The sequence below is a fragment of the Antechinus flavipes genome, chromosome 2 (genome assembly GCF_016432865.1).
Source record: "Antechinus flavipes isolate AdamAnt ecotype Samford, QLD, Australia chromosome 2, AdamAnt_v2, whole genome shotgun sequence".
Taxonomy (NCBI): domain Eukaryota; kingdom Metazoa; phylum Chordata; class Mammalia; order Dasyuromorphia; family Dasyuridae; genus Antechinus; species Antechinus flavipes.
In genome coordinates, this window is record NC_067399.1 from 579240723 (window position 1) to 579259756 (window position 19034).

Genomic DNA, 19034 nt, shown 5'->3' on the forward strand with positions numbered 1-19034 from the left:
GTTTCTTTCCTCCAAAACACAGAAGATCACATTGATTTGACACACATATATTCACAAACAGCCCCCGGGATTAATTCCCACACTCAGGTATTCCTCTATACTCTCAGTACCTAGGTCCTCCTCCCCTCAACCCCCACATATACGCGTTTGTAACTGTTTGCGCAAGCATAGGAACCCCGTTTATTTTTACCCGGAACTGGCGAAGCCCGGCTGCTCATAGCTCGGTTCGACCGTTTTCAAAGCAGTCTTTTTTCTTTTCCTTCTCTCTCATCCTTCCCTTATTTTTAACACCCTTAAATTCTCCACTTAGGGAACACAAGTATGAAGTACAAAAGATAGAGGAAGCACTTCCCATAGGACCGAAGGTCTCGTGGGTCCCATTGAGGAGCGGGAAGGATGGACAGAGGTTGGGGGAACTGAGGCATGGCCAAGAGGAACCACTAAAGGACTTTACGAACGCTCGAGTCTCGGGCGCCCGAGATCGGGTGCCTCAGTTAAACACAATCATGGTGGAGTTTAGTCAAGGGCAAATATTTTATTTGTGGGAAGCAGAGGCCGTGGGCAGAATCCGGACAGAACGCAAAATTCGCACCGGAAACTGAACCATTTCTGTCCAAATGGGGCCAAAAATAGGACCTTAGCAACGGTGCAACAACGCAATTTGCCCCGGGAGGGAGATTGGGATTTACCTGGTTTCTGTCTCTGTCACATGCAAAACAATTTTTAAAAGTTTAAAAAAAAATCATTCCAGAGCTCTGGGTTATTTGTGTTCGTTTTCACCGCTCCCAGCCCCGGGGCCGCCGCCCTCCCAGGGAAACGCGGAGCGGCTTCTCAAGTACAGCAGGAGCACAGCGGGAATGGTAAAAATAGCTTTAATCGGTAACGTGAGGCAGAAATTGCATCGGAAACAAACCTCTACTCGCTAGGAAAAGAACGGATCGATTTTCAACTTGCAAGTCGGACCCCATTTCCCCCCACCCCTTCCCCGCGCGAAAAAAAGAAAGGAACATTTCAAAGGAGGAAAGAAATACCCCGATCGCCCGCAGGGAAGGGCCCTGCTCTGGGCACAGGCACCACATGCAAGGAAAAATCAAAAAGGCAAATTTGGATCTTCCGCCTAAGTGAAGTCAGGCTGAGATGTCCCGGGTACCCCGGGAAGAGGTGGGAGGGAGGGAGCGACGGCCCGGGGTCCCTTCACTCCTGCTCCCTCTGTCGCTCTCGTTTAAATTCTCCGTTTTGCTTTTCGTTTGTCAGACACAGGACTTCTGAAGACATTTTAAAAAATTGAAACCTCCAAGAAAAAAATGGGGAATAAAGGATAAGAAACCTCCCTCCCCAATATATACGTTTAAATATTTATACAGAAGCCATACAGAATTGCACCATTCCGGGGTACTCTCTGACCCGCAGCCCGGGTATGCGGAGCCGAGCAGAGGAGACAACTGCGGCCTGGACAGCGGCAGCGCCGGCGCGGGTCCTGGTGTCCAGGCCCCGGGCAGTCGGTCCGGTCCACAGCTGAGGCCGGGCGGCTGTCTCGGGGGTTTATTGCTTAGATAGGAAAGAGCCAGGCCGGGCCAGGCTGCGGAGGGGTAGGGACCAGCCCGGGCTCCCTAGGGCCTACAGTCCGGGCGGGTGAAGGGATGGGAGACAGTCCAGTAGGGACAGGGAATGGGCAGGAGGAAAGGGAGAAGGAAAGGAAGAACAGAACGGGAACTTAGCTCCCATCATAGTCAGGGGAGCTCAGAAAGGAGGAGGTCATTGGGAAAGGAGATAGTTGGTGGGGGGGTCTCTTGTGTTTGGAAAGGACAAGGGACACTCAGCTCCCACCCCCACCCCCCGGACTCAGTCGTCCACGTCGATCTCTACATCTTCTTCGTCCTCCGAGCAGTCCTGGCTACTGGCCGGCTGGTCCGTGAGAGGAGAGGCGGGAGAAAGCTGAAGATGGCCCGCTCCAGGGGCCTGAGGGGCCGACAGGACAGGTGAGTTGGGCCGGGACTTGGGCCGCCCTCCGCCAGCCTCCGAGTTCTGCTCTAGCTCGGCCAGAGCCACGATGTCCACCTGCGAGCTGGGCCCCAGTTTCTTGGCGGACTCCACGTCGGCCTTCATCTCCTCCAGATCCCGCTTGAGCTTGGCGCGGCGATTCTGGAACCAGGTGATGACCTGCGCATTGGTGAGGCCCAGCTGCTGAGCGATCTGGTCTCGGTCGGCGGGGGACAGATACTTCTGGTAAAGGAAACGCTTCTCCAGTTCGTAGATCTGGTGGTTGGTGAACGCAGTGCGCGACTTCCGCCGCTTCTTAGGTGTCTGCCGCTGCCCGAAGATGGTCATCCCGTCCCGGCCTGTAAGGAGACCATAGACAGGTTGGGGGTGGAAATGGAAAAGGTCGGCTACGAAGTAGGAAAAAAGCACCCTTTCTGTCGTGTCCTTAGTCCCTACCCCCCTTGGACGGAGGGGACTCCCCTAATTTCTTTCCGACCCGATCCAGGAGGCCAGGGCCCAAGATCTTCGCGGCAGCACCGGCTCCCGGGCCCCTGGCCCCATCGAACCGAAAGAGTACGTGGTTTCCCTGGCCCTGTTGAGCATGGGACACTTGGGAATAAATAGCGCTCTGAGCAGAGGCCCCCGAGGTAGGACAGCGTGGAAGTTTCGGTTCCAGTGGCACCACCAACCAACCCCAAACCTATCCAACTTGTAACCACCCGCTTTGAGGGAAAAAGCAGTGAACTATGTAGCTTCATCTATGCCTGACCTGGCTCAGTAGTAGCGGGTCCAGACCTCAGGCCAGAGCAGGGCAGGAGGGAGAAAGAAAGGGGGAGTAGAAAGAGGGCCTGGACCAGCTCGGGATGGGGCAGAAGTCAGAGCTTAGCACAGACTAGGATAGGGAAGGACTGGCTGAACCGGGGACCGGCAGTGGATCCTACCTTCGGCTGCCTGCAGGACGCTGACCTCCAGGCCCTTAAAGGTCTTGCTGGCTAGTTCCTCCAACGCACAGAGAGGTGAAGTCTGCGAGAGTAGGGCCCGGCCAGCCAGAGGCAGGCTGCCGGGGGAGTGCTTGTCGGCTGCGGAAAGCAGGTGCGCCGCTCCGCACAGCGAGTAACTTCTCCGAACCGACGGCTTATTGAGAATGTCCTCGATGCTGAAAGGAGTGAGTGGCTTATTGGAGTTGGCTGGAGGTGGCAGGTGGTCCAGGGGGCTACGGCGCCGCTCCTCCCCGGACGACGCTTTTCCTTCTTCTTTGGAAGTCATGCTGGGCTCGGGGGCCGGAGCCGGGTGAGGTTCCGGCTAAGGGCGCTCGCGGGAGCCGCTGCCAAACCCGCCGCCCGCCACCCGAACCGCAGCGAGCGGGGGAAAAGTTCCAGCCCAGGCGACAACTCCAGACACGGAGGTGGGGGATGGGGGTGGAGGGCACCGGGGTCCTTGAAGAGCAGCCCGGCTCTGGGGGAGGGGAGAACGGGTTGAGCGCAAGGTTACCGCGGCGGCCGACAGAGCTGCCCAGGGCCCCGGGAAGAGGTCGTAGGGAGGGGGCGCGCGGGCGCCGCCGGGGCTTCCCGCAGTCCCGGGCCGAAGCGGGGACACTGCGTGCCGGACTCCAGTTTCGTCTTCCTCCGTGCTATTTAAAGGTGTCAGATGTCTCCGCGGCCCCTGGCCCCTGGTCCTAGCGGCTAGGGGTTGGAGGAGCCGAGGCGAAAGCGCAAATCCAGGACTGCGAGAAGAGGCGGAGAGACGGAGCAATTGACTATTGCTAACAAGTTATCGTTGATTGGGAGGTAATCAATTATCCGCAATGACACTTCTCTTCTTCTCTTCTCTCTTCTCTTTTCTTCTCTCTCTCTCTCTCTCTCTCTCTCTCTCTCTCTCTCTCTCTCTCTCTCTCTCTCTCCCCCTTTCCCTCTCTATTCCCTTCTCTCCCCTCTCTCTTTCCCTCTCCCTCTTCTCTTTCCCTCTCCCTCTCCTCTCCCCCTCTCCTTCACTCCTCCCCCATCTCTCTCTCTCTCTCTCTCTCTCTCTCTCTCTCTCTCTCTCTCTCTCTCTCTCTCTGCAGCCGACTCTAAGTTGGGGCCTCATTAATTAGGAGGCCTGCCTGGTAGGTGGAGCCGGCTTGAATTAGAATGCTTAATGCGCTTGTCATTTTCTGCGGCGCGATTTGCTTGGACATATATATTTTTAAATTACATTATCACCCGGCTTTATTGCATCAGGATAATACAGTCTGATGAAAAAACATCCGCCCCCAAAACACCGATTTTCCGGTCCCTCCTCTCGCCTTCACGACGCTAACGGTGATTTCCTCGAATCTTTATTTTCTCTCCTTATTTCTGTGATAATATTGCTCATTATTTGTACGTTAAGTCCGCAGCAGTTTGCGCCGCTTGGGAGGGACGCAGGGCCAGGCTTCGGGAAGGTAAGGTAAAGAGGCGCTGTGAACCGCGTTGACTTTACGATTTTTTTTTTTTTTAAACGGAAAACGAGATTTCCCTCTTCCTTTCTCTGGGTCTTTAGCGCTCTTGTTTGCTGCCTTTCGGGGGTTCTCGATTCCCTTCGGGTGGCAGCGAGAGGCCGAGGACTAGCTGGGAGCTTCCAGCCGGGAAATCTTGGGGGTCGGGCTGGATAGCACCAGGCCCGGTTGGATTGGGACCCGAGCGGGGCAGGGGCCAAGAGAGACGGGGCTGGGTCGGGCGCGGGGATCCTTGCCGGGTAATAGAAATGGTGGTTTGCAGTTTGACGCTTAATGGGGTTCAGGTTTTTCCTCACTTTAGGCTTAAATGTCCCTGCTGCAGACAACAATATGGCGAAGTCGGGCTTAGGATTCAGCTCCGAATTTGTTTGGGGTTATAGGGTGGGGGTAGGGGGCTGCTGCGCTTCCTAGGGCTCGGCATTTGGGCTGAACAAGGTCCCAGGGGAGGCCACGGGGCCGGCTTACCTCGGACCGGCTGTCCTGGATCTGTGGAGCAGGTTATTCTGAGACTCCAGGGCTCCTGGATGGTCCTGCTTGGTTCTGCTGGACAGATCGTGGTCGTGTTCCAGAAACATGGGGTTGGAGGGAGGGAAAAAGGAGGGGGTTGGCGGCGGGGGCTAAGGGGGCCGGCTTCGGGCCTCCCCAGACAGGGTTACCAGCCCAACCTAGCCCAGCCTTTCTTCTCCTTGTCTAGTACCGGGGGCTGGTTTCATCGCCTGTCCCAATTCCAGCTGTTCCTGGGGGGGAGGGAGAAACTATAAGTGCAAAGAGGGGGCCAAAACGGGGTTTATCTTGGCTTCAGGGGGCCTGGACGGCCTGAAATCAATCTTGCATTTGTGACTGGGGTAGAGGGTAAATGTGTAAATTTGTGCATGAATAAGAACTGGTTGGATTGTGAATAAGAATTTTTGTGTATTTTCGTATATTTATGTTTATGTGCTTTTGTTCCTGTATTTTCTATATTTGAGTTTTTTGTGTTAACGTGTTTTGCATATTTGTGCATATTTATATGTGTGCTTGCTTATTTGACTGTGCTTATTTGCCTAAATTCTGTATATTTTTTGTGTATCTATTTGTAGGTGTATTTGTGTTTCGTATATTTGTGTACCCATTTTTCTTGTTTTCTCTAGTAGGCTTTAGAATAGGTACCGAAGTTGGGAGATCTCGCTTCCCCAGAGGTTTGTGCGGAACCTTCCCAGCTTTGAGTTCATTTCTGGTAAAATCTAGGGACACCCCCTACCTCTACCCTTTTTGCTCAGGAGTTTGTTCCCTGTTCTCTGACTTGGTCTGGCCTTCGGAGCCTTTTCTCGGAAATCCTGGAGAAGGGACAATGTGAGACCAGGATAAGGGCAAAGGAGAATAGGGAAGGGGGCGGGGCTCTAAACCCCAGGGCTACAGATCTAGGAGTAGAAGGAGGGACTGAAGGGATACAGAAGAGAGAGGGATTGGGGAGTATGGAGGTAAGAGAAAGTGTAGGGTGGAATCAAGAACTAAGCAAGGACTTTGGTTTAGAGTGGGAAAAATAAGACTGAACGGTTTCCTGACTGTTTCACAGCTTGGAACTCGAGTTCTTTGATTCTTCATTCATCCTTTACCACCCCGACCTACTCCCCAGTCGGGATGCATGGGGAGCCGCCTTGTGACAGGACCCATTTTCGGTTTTCTATTTGTAAACACTGACAAAGAAATTCGAAGTCCGAGAAAAACTGTACTTCACAGACCGCACAGATTCAGGGCAAAGAGAGCATGTATATTGTCGGGTCTAGGCGCCCTCCCCTCTTTTTAAAAAACGACCTTTTCTTCCTGGTCTTCGTCTAGCAGTTGATAGGTGCGGAGGACTGGACTCCTTTCCCGGGGGGGTTCTGTATAAAGAAAATCTGATCCTTGAACCCAGCACACATTCTCTCCTTCTGAGTTCTCACTTCCTTTTGACCTCTTTTGGGGGAAAAAAAAGTTTAAGTGGAAGAATTCTAAGTTGTTTTGGACATCCAGGAGTGGGAAAACTAGTTGCTGCTTCCCAAAGATCCCCATCCCCTATTTCCTCACTTTTCGGGTCTGCTGGGATAAGAGAGACTGGGAGAGAACCCAGGCTTCCTTTGGGATCTATATATTCATAATATGAATCTCTAGCCCATCGCTATGCAAATAATTCGTAGTCTTCCGAGTCAGTCAAGAAAATAGAGGCTGAGACCAGAATGAGTGTAGGGGACTGTAGGGGTAGGGGGGGCGGAGCGAGGGCGCGGGGAGGGATCTAGGGCTGTGTGGTTGAGGGTAGGTTGGGTGCAACTGGATAAGGGTTGGCTTTCAGAAAGGATTGAAAGCATGCTGGGCCAATCAGAGCTTCTGGGTTTGTTCAGGCAGTCCTTTTTTCTTCTGTTCGTTTGTTTATTTGAAAGCAGCCTTGTTGTCCCTGGGTTGAGATGGCGCTTGGGGGTGCGCGTAGGACCAAAGGGCAGGGAGGGACGAGAAAAAAGAAAGTCTTTTGCTGGATGAGGATGAGGATTTTGCAAGGAAGGAGGTTCTCTGTCAGGTGCTTCCGCTCCCGACGCAGAGCTGCACCCCCTGGCACACCCCTCTTTACCACTCTGTCTTCTTTAGCTCCCCTAGTTAGAGTAGCCCCTCCCTTCACCCTTGCTGAGGAAGAGTAAGGTCCAGTCGGTTAGAAGGTTATTCTTTGATGAAGGCTGCAAGAGTTCTAAAGAGAGAGTGTCAGAGGGATTAGGAAAAAGATTTGAGATCCTGATAGATCGAGGAAAATAATGGCAGTGGAAGATAGCCAGGGTTCTTAGTTGGAACATCATTCTCTTAGCTCCCAATCCTATTCTTAGGACCTTTTGGGGCCTCATAACTTTTCCTGGATTTTGCAACCGAAGTACGGGCTACGTACCTGAGGGTAGTATTTTCGCCAAGCTCAATCTATAGTAGGTTGGGGGATCTGCTTCATAGGGAGTCTGGGCAGAGGAGAAAAAGGAATGGAAGAGAGAAGTCATAGAATTGGGAACAGGAAAGCAGGAGACACGGAACTTGGGGGGAGGCGGGAGGATAAAAGCAGTGAAGGGAAAAGAAAACCGTTAATAATCAGATTCCAATTGTCGGTCCTCAGAGGCTCTTGCAATGGATTTATTCTCTTGTTTCTCTCGCAAATGATTCTTTTGGGCAAGGAGACTTTCTCTTCCTCGAGCTCATCCTTAGGATGTGAAAGTTCTAGAATCGATCAACTCTTTCTTAAACGCAAAACATCCTTGAAAGGTGCTACCTAGTGCTTTCTAAAATGTCTGTCTACTTCTAGAACGCTTAGTTCTCCTTGACTCTTTGAATGACTGGAGGATTTGTTCTCTCCAATATTTCCTTCTGTGACTGATTTAAATTGGGGCTTAAATCTTGACCAACCAACCAGGCTCTTCTGGACTTTAAGCAAAGGCCCTATAATAATTTCCCTCCTTCATTCCTTTCCTCTGAATAACTGCCTAAAACCAGGGCCAAGCCGTCAGAGACCTAGAAAAGACCTCCTTTTTTCCCCCCTATTGATACCGGGTCACCACCTCCCCACAGGCTTCTGGCCCCAGGGCCAGAGGAGACATATAGAAACTTCTAATTGACCTAGGCTTTGATGAGAGAAAGACTGGCTATACAGATTTCCGATCTGTGAAAGTCACTCCAGAAACCCTTGTTAATCCACAAATGTATGATATCAAGTATAATGGAACTTTAGCAAATAGTATATAGTATTTCCAAGAATAGTCCAATATACAATTTACCTCTTACTTTTTACCTTCTCCACTTAATACCCCATAAACCTATGCCCTTCCAAAAATCAACTTCTGTATTTCAATCATTTTACTTTTCAACGTCAAGCCAATTAATCTGATAATTTTCAAATCTCCGCTCTCCATGAACACAAACACAGACTGAGAGTGTTTGTGCGCTGGTTACCAAATCGGCTTATTTTTGGTAGATTGGTTTATTTTAGCATCTCTAGTTACAGTGATGATTAGGTATCAGATTTCATTTCCTTCTAATTTTCCAATAGCTCCACTAGTTTTCTTTTCTTTTCTTTTTTCTCCTCCTTCAGATCAAAGTGATGTTGACAAATTTTCAATCATGTACTTCTTCTAGTACAGACAAATCAAATACTTGAGACTTTGTATGTTTAGATGTCTGTATTTTAAATATGTATACATGCCTATATGTGCCTGTGTATAGTGTTTACTTATAGGCATATGTGTATCTGAATTTTTTTTTTATTTCTGATTGTGTGCCTTCCTATTAATTCTCTCTCTCTCTCTCTCTCTCTCTCTCTCTCTCTCTCTCTCTCTCTCTCTCTCTCTCTCTCTCTCTGCTTGTGTGTGTGTGTGTGTGTGTGTGTGTGTGTGTGTGTGATCGATTATGGGTGAGGAGAATTAAACTTGTTCTGCCTTGGATGGAGGGGATTTAGGAGAAAAGAGGAAAGGACATTTAGGGTTTTGAACAGGGCAGAGGGGACCTGGAAGATTAGTACTATTATAGGGTTGACATACTAAAGGATTGGAGGTCCACATACTCTCATCTTGTTCTTGTTCTTGTCTAATGTGGAAAACAGTCAAGGCAAGGTAACAGAACTCCAGAAGAGATCTCTGAGCTCTGCCTGTGCTGGTTTTGCTGTACTGCAATGTCTCAATTGGAGGAGCAGAGATATTGTCTTCAAATCCCATAGCTCATGATTGGGTGTATGCTGGTCACTGGTTGGACCTTGGATTTCCAAAATCCCTGCCAGCAATATACTGGGTCAGAGATAAGATATATTTGAAGTTGAACTCATAGGCCAAATTCCTGCTTCTAGTAACTGTAGGTGATCAGTAAGTAGGCAACTATCTTATTAATTTAACTTTTAACTGTTTTGGTGTAAAACTGATGGAAATCATTATTCTTTGGTACAGGAGAAAGCTATCAACAAATCATGGGAGGCTATTGTCAAAACTCATCCTAGTGGTCCTTGGATTCACATTCATTCTCAAACTATTTGGAAACAAGCTTTGCTCCCTTGGTGAGGGCAGGTTTATCTTCAGCATCTTTGAAAGTCTGTTGGCTATAGTGCTTATATGTTTCTCTTACTGTTTTAATACAAGTCCCTTGCAAGTGAGGTAAATTTCCTCCTTGGTTTCTATCCCATCAGCAACAATTCAATCACAGTCTGGAAGAATTCCCTCTCCTTGCATAGACACGTGCCTGAAGCTGGAAGTGAGTGATTGGTTTTTATAGACTGTATTGCTATTTTGACTCTCCAGCCGACTGGCGGAAGAGGGGTTAAGAAGGAAGAGTAAAGAATAAAGGGAATTATGGGCATGCTTTATTCAATATTTTTAAATGATCTGTCCCCTCTTTTGGGGAGTTGAGGGGATGAAAGGGAATCAGAGGATTTTTAATGTCCTGAAATTCACAGTTTCATTAAGTCCATCAAACATGCAGATCTATGCTTATTCCTTCAATCTGAGCACTATCGAAACTTAAGATTTATATTTTTGGGGGTAGAGAATGTCAAGAGTTCTTCACAAATAGGAGAGGGGGAATTGAGAAGCAGCTAATGAAACTCTTCTCTGAGTGTTAGGGATCTGAGCCCTTAGTCCTACACTTCCTCTACAACCTGAGCCACAGAGACTTAAAGAAATTTGGGGTTAGGCTATAGCTAAATTTGAACATGTCATCGCAGTAATTGATCTTGGTTTCCCCCAAAACTTTTTTCAGTTACAGACATGTTAGCTGTCTTGAGTAGAATGGACTAGATTATTCCCTCTTTCATCTGCTGAATACTTGGGAGATCCAAATGTATTCACTTCTTGGGACCTCTTCAGCACTTAAGGTCAGTTTTGTGCTACTTCTTCAATGAAGATACAGATCTTTACTGATATTTTCTGAACAAAACATGGTGGGCAGGAAAAAGTCTTTCCATTTCCTAACCCCACTCATTCTCTCTGGTACACTAGTTTCCAAATCAGGCTAAGAACTGAATGTATAGTGCAATAAAAAAAGATTGACTATTAGAAAGTCAGAGATGTATCTAGAATCAGAAATGGAATGATATAGTCAGAGACAATGTCCAAAAGATGGAGAAAAAGAAAAGAACAGGGATAAAAATTCTGCCTGAGTCAGAGTTAACAGTGGGGCAAAATATCGGGACTCCCTAGATGCCCTGTGGCTTCATGGAAGTGGCAGCTGGATTGTGTCCTAGGGTCCTAAGGCTAGGCTTGAGAAGGGGGATGTTGGTTTAAAACAGCCTGGCATCCCTAATTAGGCATAAAGGGGGAGGAGGGGAAGGAGCAGGACATCAGCAGCAAGTCCTTTGGTGTCTCTCTCGCTGCTGTACCCACCCCAGAATCCCCAAATTGCTTAATAGGAAAGAATCTCAGTCCAAAACAAAGCTGAAAAAAATTACCCATTTCACTGTTACTTTCTTCCCCAATAATTTTTTTTTTGGGGGAAGAGGTTATAATGGTAAAGAAGTAGTCAGGAATACATATGTGGGACATTACAGAACATGTGCAATTGACTTGTTTCATTTTTGTTTTTTTTTGTTTGTTTGTTGGGGTTTTTTGTTTTTGTTTTTGTATCCTCAGTGCCTGGCACAGTGCCTGCGTATAGCAGTGGTATAATACTATCTGACACGATCTCTGGTAGCTCCCAGTAGCTAAATTTCTCTAAGGATGGATTTAGGGCAGCCGAAGTATTGTAGGCACCAAGGCACAGAACTAAATTGTGAACTCTGGGATATTTGTCCTTGGGGCCCTCTCCTATCTATTAGTCTTTATTCCTGCCTCATCTTCCTGAGGCTTCTCCTGCTGTTCTCTTCTGCTGCTCTTCACTTTTTCAAAACTCTCCACCGCTGGAGCTTTAAACAAGCCAGCCTTGACCTCCTCTAAATACCCCAGTCTCCAAAATTGCCACCCGTTTTTTTAAGACAGAGAATGTAACCAGGGTGTGTGGAAGAAAGCAATTTGACTCTTAGATTAAAGTTAGTCACATTAAGGTGTGACCAACTGCAAGTTTCAGCTCTCCCCCGAGAGTGTTTACATTTCAAAAGAGGAGTTTTGTCATTCACCCCTAGTGAAAGTCGATTTAGTGGAATGTGTGCAGAGCCAGACATTTTCCAGATGTGGCTTTTCGGCTCCCGCCCTCACCCTCACCTTAGAGTTAGAATCAGAGCCCCGATTATTAACTTAAAGAAAACCAACTCAAACTCTTAACTGTAGAGTGCATGAAGAAAAGGGGGAGGGAAAGAGTGAATTGAGGCAGCAAGGATTTAAGAAAGATGAGGCTGAGACGGAAACAGGAACACAGAGATAGACAATGAGACTGGGGAGGGCGGGAGGGGGAGGGAGGAACAGAGACAGAGAGAAGGGACGGGAGAAGATATGTAATGGAGGAAAGTCAAGACTCCCTTAATTTACCAGTTCTGACACTGGGATCCCGATACGAAGAGATATTAGCGCTGGGCTGAGGCAGGCTAGGTAGAGGTTGGGGGGGAGTGGGAGGTAGGTTTGAAGGAGGGGGAACTAGAGACTTCATTTGGAGCTGAGGATGCGCGGATCGATGGCACCTCAGTGTTGTGGGGTGGGGGCGGGCTGAAAGGCCTGACTCAGACCTCCTTATAATAAACTGCGCGTGAATAATTCAGGAGCCGAATGAGGCTCATTGCATTAGCGGCGCCGCGGCAGAGCTGCGCTTCGCTTGCAGCCCGGACAGACAGCACTGTAATAACCGCCGCGCGCTCCCGTTCCAATAAAGAGCGGGAGGGGAAGGGCCCATAAAGTGATTATCGAAAATTATTTCCTAGGCATTTTCTCGTTTTGTCTGGGCGGGAGATGCGGGGAGAGGAGCCATCAGCTCCTCCCTCCTCTTGCAGTGCCACCTTTCATTAAAGCTCAAAACCCTGGCCCTTGGGAGAAGGGAACCCGTAAGACTGGGGAAAGCTTGGGGTAAGGGGGCAGAAGGAGCGTCCAGAAGATGAAGGGTCAGTCTCTCGCACTCCTAGCCTTCTTTGCCACCATCCTCTAAGCCTGGAGACCCACCCTCCAGCGGTCCGGGCTGAAGACGTGTGAAAGGCTAGAAAGTCCTGCTTCCAGGACACTGAGAAGATTCATGCCCGGAGTGCGTGTGATTCGAAATTGATCCCTCCACTAGAGAAAATCCTTCTCATGGGCTGAAGGGTCACAGGGTTTGGGAAGTGCGAGTGAAGAGACTTTGGGGTTAGAAGACTATTGTTCGACTCCGAAAGGCTTTCGACACGAAAGGGAGAAAACGTCAGAGGCACTCTGGAGTTTGAGGCCCTGCCGCTGGTGATCCTAGGAGAGGGGAATAGAGGAGAGGGAATTCAGACTTTAAGGGTTTTTATTCGTATGATCCGGGATTTCCTTCCCCTAAACGAAAAAGGAAATCCTCACTCCTTCCCCCACCCCTGTCAATATCAGGAGAAGTGTAGCCAGGTGGTAGGATTTGGGGAGAATTCAGTGTGCCTTGGGAACTATTTGACAACCTTAGTTCCTTTTCCTCCTGTATCTGGGGGCTTCTTTTCAATCTTCCATTCCTTCCCAAAAAGGCATGAGAGTGAAATCTGGATATTAACCATAACATTGAACCCAGATAGCATCCCCAAGCCCACCAATAGAGCCAGTCCCCCACCCAATTCTGCTCTATCCAGTTTCTCTTGTTGTCAGGTTCCAGATATTTGTAACTACTCGGATAACAGTGCCAGAAAGAAATAATGTCCCAGTGAAACGCCGAATAAACTGGAATTCCTTCAGCCTCCATCTTACCTTCATTCTTCAGCTTGATCCTCTGCAACTTTAACAATCAGGCAGCCTCAGGGCCCAAAGAAGTCTAAACTAGACTTGGAGGTTTTAGCATTGATAGTCACTCACACCAGTACCCAAGTCTCCCTACTCACACATTTCCACATACCAACACATCCTTTGGTACTCTTCAGCACTCCAGTATACAAAATTACAGTGGAGCACACCAAAAATTTACACGCATTCCTAGTCACTCCATTTCTACAACCCCCTCCCTAATACACCAAAGCTCACTCACAATCAAACTGACATGCATCACCATACCGATTCATTCTAGCAAATACACTCCAACAGAGAGATTCATTTACACCATAGCTCCTTATCCTACCTACTCCCACAAATAACTCAGACCTACACTCATCCCCATATCAGCCTGGAAATACACTATACTAAGTAGTAGTGGAGAGAGAGAGAGAGAGAGGCTCTCTCTCTTCTCTCTCGCTCTCTCTTTCTCCTTTCTCTCTCTCTGTCTCTTTCTCTTTTCTTTCTGTCTCTCTGTCTGTCTCTCTGTGTCTGTCTGTCTCTCTCCTCTCTCCTCTCTCTTTTTCTCTTTTCTCTCTCTCTGTCTCTCTCTCTGTGTCTGTCTCTGTGTCTTTGTCTCTGTCTCTCTGTCTCTCTTTCTCTCTCTCTCTCTCTCTCTCTCTCTCTCTCTCTCTCTCACACACACACACACACACACACACACACACACACACACACACACACTACTCATATCTTCTTCCAGGGATCCTAGGAGAAATGGAAGTAGAGGACCTGAAGTTCCATTCCTCTTACAGTCTTTCTGTCCAAGTCCTTGTCTTTGTCTTTTCTGTCCCCTGTTTTGCAACAAAAATGTTCTCTCCTTGCCCTGCCCCGTTTCCAGCTCTCTTAATCCAAATTGTTTCCTTCTGTTCTTTATAAGAAATTTGTTTCCTCTTTGTTTTATTTTTCTTGGAGCAATCTCTTCCCCCTCCTTCTCTTTACTCTTCTTTTCCTCTTTTATCACTGGTTATTCCCTTCCTCTTTTCTTTCTTTCCAAATATCTTTTCTCTTCCCTTTCGCCTTCACTTTCTCTTTCCTTTTTATCTATCTATAGGATTTTTCTTCCCAGAACTTGAGATCCTCTGGATAATTAGAAAAATATGTACCATTTTTATTAGCAGATTTGGAAAGTTTAGATTCCCCTTTGGGGGAAGGAGAAGTTTTTAGAAAGAATAAGCACAGCCAAAATTGGGGAATGGGAAGGGGGAAGGAGAGGAGGAAAAAAGATTTTTTTTTCCAGACTTGTTCTGAGGCCCTGGATCTATATCAAGGTATATTTCTAATCTTGGGGATGCATTGAGACAGAATTATTTCCTTACCTAGCCTTCCACAGGAAAAAATAACATTTTGGGGGCCTGCTGTTTACTTTAAACTTAAGCTTTGAAGTTATTTTTCAACTTTCCATTTCAGGAGGCGCCTAGGGAAGGACGCATGGAAGTCAGACCTCAGGAGGCCCTTCTGGAAATGTAATGGGGAGACCTGGAGCCAGGAAGGCAGGGGCGACTCTTCCCCAGAGAGAGTGATGGGTGGATAACCCAAATTGCCGACGGTCTATGTTCCTAACCTACAGAAGGGGAGGATATTGAGAGAAAAATCCACCAAGGATCTCTCCAGAAAAGAGGCAATCCTGACTCCCTGGCTCCATCACGGAACCCTTGGGAACACTTCTGATGTGGATGTGTCTGTCCATGTGCCATTTTACCCGATCTGGAAGAACTTTACAAATCCTCGTCCGAGAAGATGAGAACATTAGACCTTCTCGGAGGCAGGGGCTTGGTTCAAATGACCTCTTTCGAGGTTCTTTCATTAGGGAATTGCGGATGCTGGAAATGAGTGCCAATGACAGAGCTTATACTTCCATCCTTGCACTTAGTAGGCTTTTAATAAATGTTTGTCAAATTAAATTAATGCCAAACTATAGGTGTCTTTGCCAGGCTAAGGCTAAACTGGGCCTTAGGGGATGATCGCGTGTACCGAGTCCAGAGTAAGGGTTGGGGAGGGGCTAGAGTCTGGACTGGGTTCCTACTGCCCCTCCCCCGAGACCCCGAGCCTTTCCAGGGCTCCAACCACTTAGTCCCTGCACGGCCCGCCCCGCTCTCCACCAGCCCCATTACGCTGTATTTATGCTTCGCTTTATTGTTTTTTTTTTATCTTCCTATTATTGTCTCACTCTGGGGGAGGCAAAGGATATAATATATTCATCTTTATTATCCCAAATCTGTGTGAGGCATTTAATAAAACGCTGTTTCCGCACAGCCGGGGATATTAGCGATAGCTATTCCGGAACGACCGCGCCTAGGAACCACGAGGCAGACCAACCGACGGCTGCTGGCATGGCCCGGAGACTCCTCGAGACAGCCTCGCCAGGAGATCCAGGAACTCCCTTAGCTGGCCTACGCCTTTCTTCCAGTAGTCCGCTAGTCCCAGAGGACTGTGGGCGGAAGAGCGAGATCCGGCAAGGGTCCCTAGCCTATCCTAACCGGACACGTTCTCCGAATTTGCTCGTCTGGGATACCTCTAGACTCAGTGCTGACCATGAGTTTCCCGGGGAGCCTAGAACTTCAAGCCCTAGAGCACAGAATCTTGGGGGCGGTTGGGAGGGGGGCAAAGGTCTTACTGGCTAAAATGGGGTTCTTCCCCAGTATCGGCTCAGTGACTTAAGGTTCTGCTGCTTACCCAGGAGCCTTTTATCCCTGCTCCTAAGTAAACGTTGTTGGCTTTTGTTTGTTTGTTTTTAGTTTTGGCTCCCAGGTATCCTAAAGGGTCGCGAGAGCATTTGGGTTTGAGCTTGATCCTCAAGTCAGAACATCCTGCTCTTTCCCCACTTTTCCTTCAAGGCGTTAGCGGACCCGGACCGATGCCAGCCCGAGAAACCTGCTTTGTTATTATCCCTTACATTGCAGAGCTAGCTCATCCCCTGTCTCACAGTCAGTCCTCTCCATTCATCTGTCAGTCATCCAGTCCAATCCTCTTACGAGCATCGGCCCTATACTTTATTTACATAAGCTCACCAAAGGTTTAAGAAAAAGGATCTTTTTTACTCACCTAGGTCTTGTGAGTCCTCAGCATTCTCCTTTGAGGTTATAGACATGATACTTCAGGGAAAAACTGTATATAATTGCTTTATGGATCATAATTGTTTTTATGATAAAACAAACCCCAAGGAAGGGCAGATGTGACTTGCCCTTCTCAGTGATGTTCTTTCAATTAGAGACAGAAGACATCTATTAATTACCTACTAGTATAAACCAGAGGCAGCCAGGGGATAGAAGATAGAAGATTCATTTTGAAGCCAAGGTGGCCTTCCTCCTACATAAATATACTAGCTATCTGCCTATGGGCAAGCCATTTAATCCTCAGGCAACCTTTTAAGACTATAAAGTCACAGATAAGTTGTAGATCTGCATCAGTGAAATGAGTTTATACGCTGGGAATTCCCCCAAATTGGAAAAAAAAATTCCCTATTCCGCCAAAGCAAAACACCATATTTGTGTAAAGTAGTGTGGAATAGATTTTTTTTTTAATAGTCCCCATCTCCAGTGGAGCTCAAGATCTAGTAGGGAGGGATAAAAAATTCAATTGGACTGTATGGGTAAACAACGTTTAAATGATTATCTCTTGCTAGACATTGTGCTAAATTCTAGGGATAGAATTTAAAAGACAAAACCAATCTCTATCTTTAAGGAACTTGCATTCTAAATGGATAAGCAACTTGTATATAAGTAGAAGTATACCGTTGGAAAATAATGTTAGAGAAGAAAACATTAGCAGCTGGGGGAATCAGGAAGGAAAGACTTTTCTGCAGAAATATGCAATAATTATACAAAAATAAGCTGCAAAATAGAATATGATAATAGTCTTACAAAGTCCTCTGAGATTTGAGGAGAATAGATCATTTCTGATAGAGATGTATCAGGGCTTCATAAAGGAGGTAACATTTAAGATAGTTCTGTGAAGGATAGGTAAAGGAATTTAATAGAAACAGAGATGGGGAAGGAAAGAGCATTCCAGGTACAGAGAAGCAAACTGAATAAAAGCATTGGGATGGTGGAGAGGAAAGTAGGACCTATAGCATTATTAGTTAGTAGTCCACTTCATCTGGAGATTTACCTTGTTTGTCAATAAACTAAAATGCTTAATCTTCCTCTCCCCCAATTCCTGTAACACTGAAAGGAGAAGCTGAATTCTCTTAGATTCTAGATTAAAGGCTAAAGGAGAGGAGATCAAGAAGCAATCTACTAGGGCCCTGGAGAGTCAAGTGAAAGTAGGATAGGCTTTGGGGCTTCATTCAGTACACTGAAATGCCTAAGGTTAAAACTAAATACTTGATTGGCTCAACATTCTCATAGCCTTTTCCCGTTCCTCCTGAGCTCTCTCTTCCTTCTTCTCTTTTCTCACTTCCCCCAACCTGAAGGAGTCCCTCATTTTAATACTGGAGTCATTCTCTGTATTAATTTTTTTTTATTTTCTCAGTGAGACTCAAGGAATGATTGATAACTTCACATGTGTGAAAAGACTGTTATCTAGAAGAAATAATCACCATTCTGTGTGGGTCTCCAGGGAAGCCTAGTGGATTTAAGTTACAAAGAGACATATTTTGATTTAGTATAAGGAAAGACTTCCTAAGAACCCAAAAGCTACCCAACAATGGAAAGAGTTAGAAAGTATTAATAAGCTTTCTGCCATTGGAATTATTCCATCTCAGGGAATACTACTTTATCAGAGATGTTGTAGGGGAAATTCTGAAATTCTATCATTTTATACGACAAGGATCATCTCAGATACTATTAAACCTTTCATTCATTATATCATAGCAATTTGTGTCTATGTCTTGTGCCTCCTCTCAACTAATCAAGGGTCATATTAATTTCTATTTTCTCTTCTTTACATAACACAAGGTATTCTAGGAAGTATTTAACATATTTGATGATTGACTGACAATTACATCTGTATTTTTCTAACTGTTCATCTGCCTCTCAGGACTTTGATTGGAAGGATTGCATGGGGAGTTAAATTGGCCCCAGGCAAGTTCTGGTGTTTAAACTTCCTAACCTAAAGCCCCAGGCTGACTAGTGCAGGCATTTAATCCATCCCATTGTGGGAGAAACAAGGAAAACAGAGATTCAAACCTGTCTTCCAGAGGCTTAATGGTGCTGGGAAGAAGAGACACTTTGAACAAATAGAGAACAATTATAACTGCATGGTTCAGATTCTCAGTGTTGTGTGTTGAAGCTCAGAAAAGTAGGATCTCATTATGGGTTTTGGAGTGTTCTAGGAAGGCCGAAAGAGGAGAAAGAAATTGAGTTGTGCCCTTAATAATGACCAGGTTTTGAAAAGAGAAAGAGAGGAGCATTCATGTGAGAAGAAAAGATTGAGAAAAGTGACAGTTAAAGAGTCCCTTCTAACTCTAACCTATGTTCTATGTCCTAAAGCTTGTGGAAGAGGAAAACGTTATTTGGAAAAGATAACACAAAAGATTGGAATAACAGGAAGAGAAAAATTGGGAGAGATGGACCAGATTGTGATCGGTCTTGAATACCAGAATAATGTGACTGGGAAGTGGGACCCATCAAAGGAAAGACATTGCCCAGTAGTCTAGGATGTTTCATCAGGATCACCCATTTACTGTCTGTCCCATGACTTTCCAATCAGAATTACTGACCATAGCTACGTCCATACATGCTCAGCCCCTGTTGGAGCCAGCAATCCAGAGGATACAGAACACAGTCCTGACT

The 19034-nt window shown here is 46.9% G+C and overlaps 1 protein-coding gene and 1 long non-coding RNA gene across 2 annotated transcripts; one reads left to right on the top strand and one right to left on the bottom strand.

Annotated features, from left to right (window-relative positions):
* Positions 1-856: 856 nt before the first annotated feature.
* On the bottom strand, positions 857-3826 carry LBX1 (ladybird homeobox 1). The gene is made up of 2 exons (XM_051981261.1): positions 2922-3826; positions 857-2339 (listed from the first exon to the last, which is right to left on the bottom strand). The coding sequence occupies exons 1-2, from the start codon at positions 3244-3246 to the stop codon at positions 1843-1845; spliced, it is 822 nt and encodes a 273-aa protein (XP_051837221.1). The 5' UTR covers positions 3247-3826; the 3' UTR covers positions 857-1842.
* On the top strand, positions 3672-18112 carry LOC127551495 (uncharacterized). Its single transcript, XR_007951108.1, has 2 exons — positions 3672-3767; positions 14710-18112. It is a non-coding gene; the product is annotated as an uncharacterized LOC127551495 (long non-coding RNA).
* The last annotated feature ends 922 nt before the right edge of the window (positions 18113-19034 follow it).

What these genes read in the sequence shown, in the direction of transcription:
- LBX1 (XM_051981261.1), bottom strand. Translation starts at nt 3,246, where the DNA reads ATGACTTCCAAAGAAGAAGGAAAAGCGTCGTCCGGGGAGGAGCGGCGC. An exon ending in CGTCCTGCAGGCAGCCGAAG is followed by an intron (nt 2,340 to 2,921) that starts GTAGGATCCACT and finishes GTCTCCTTACAG; the next exon opens with GCCGGGACGGGATGACCATC.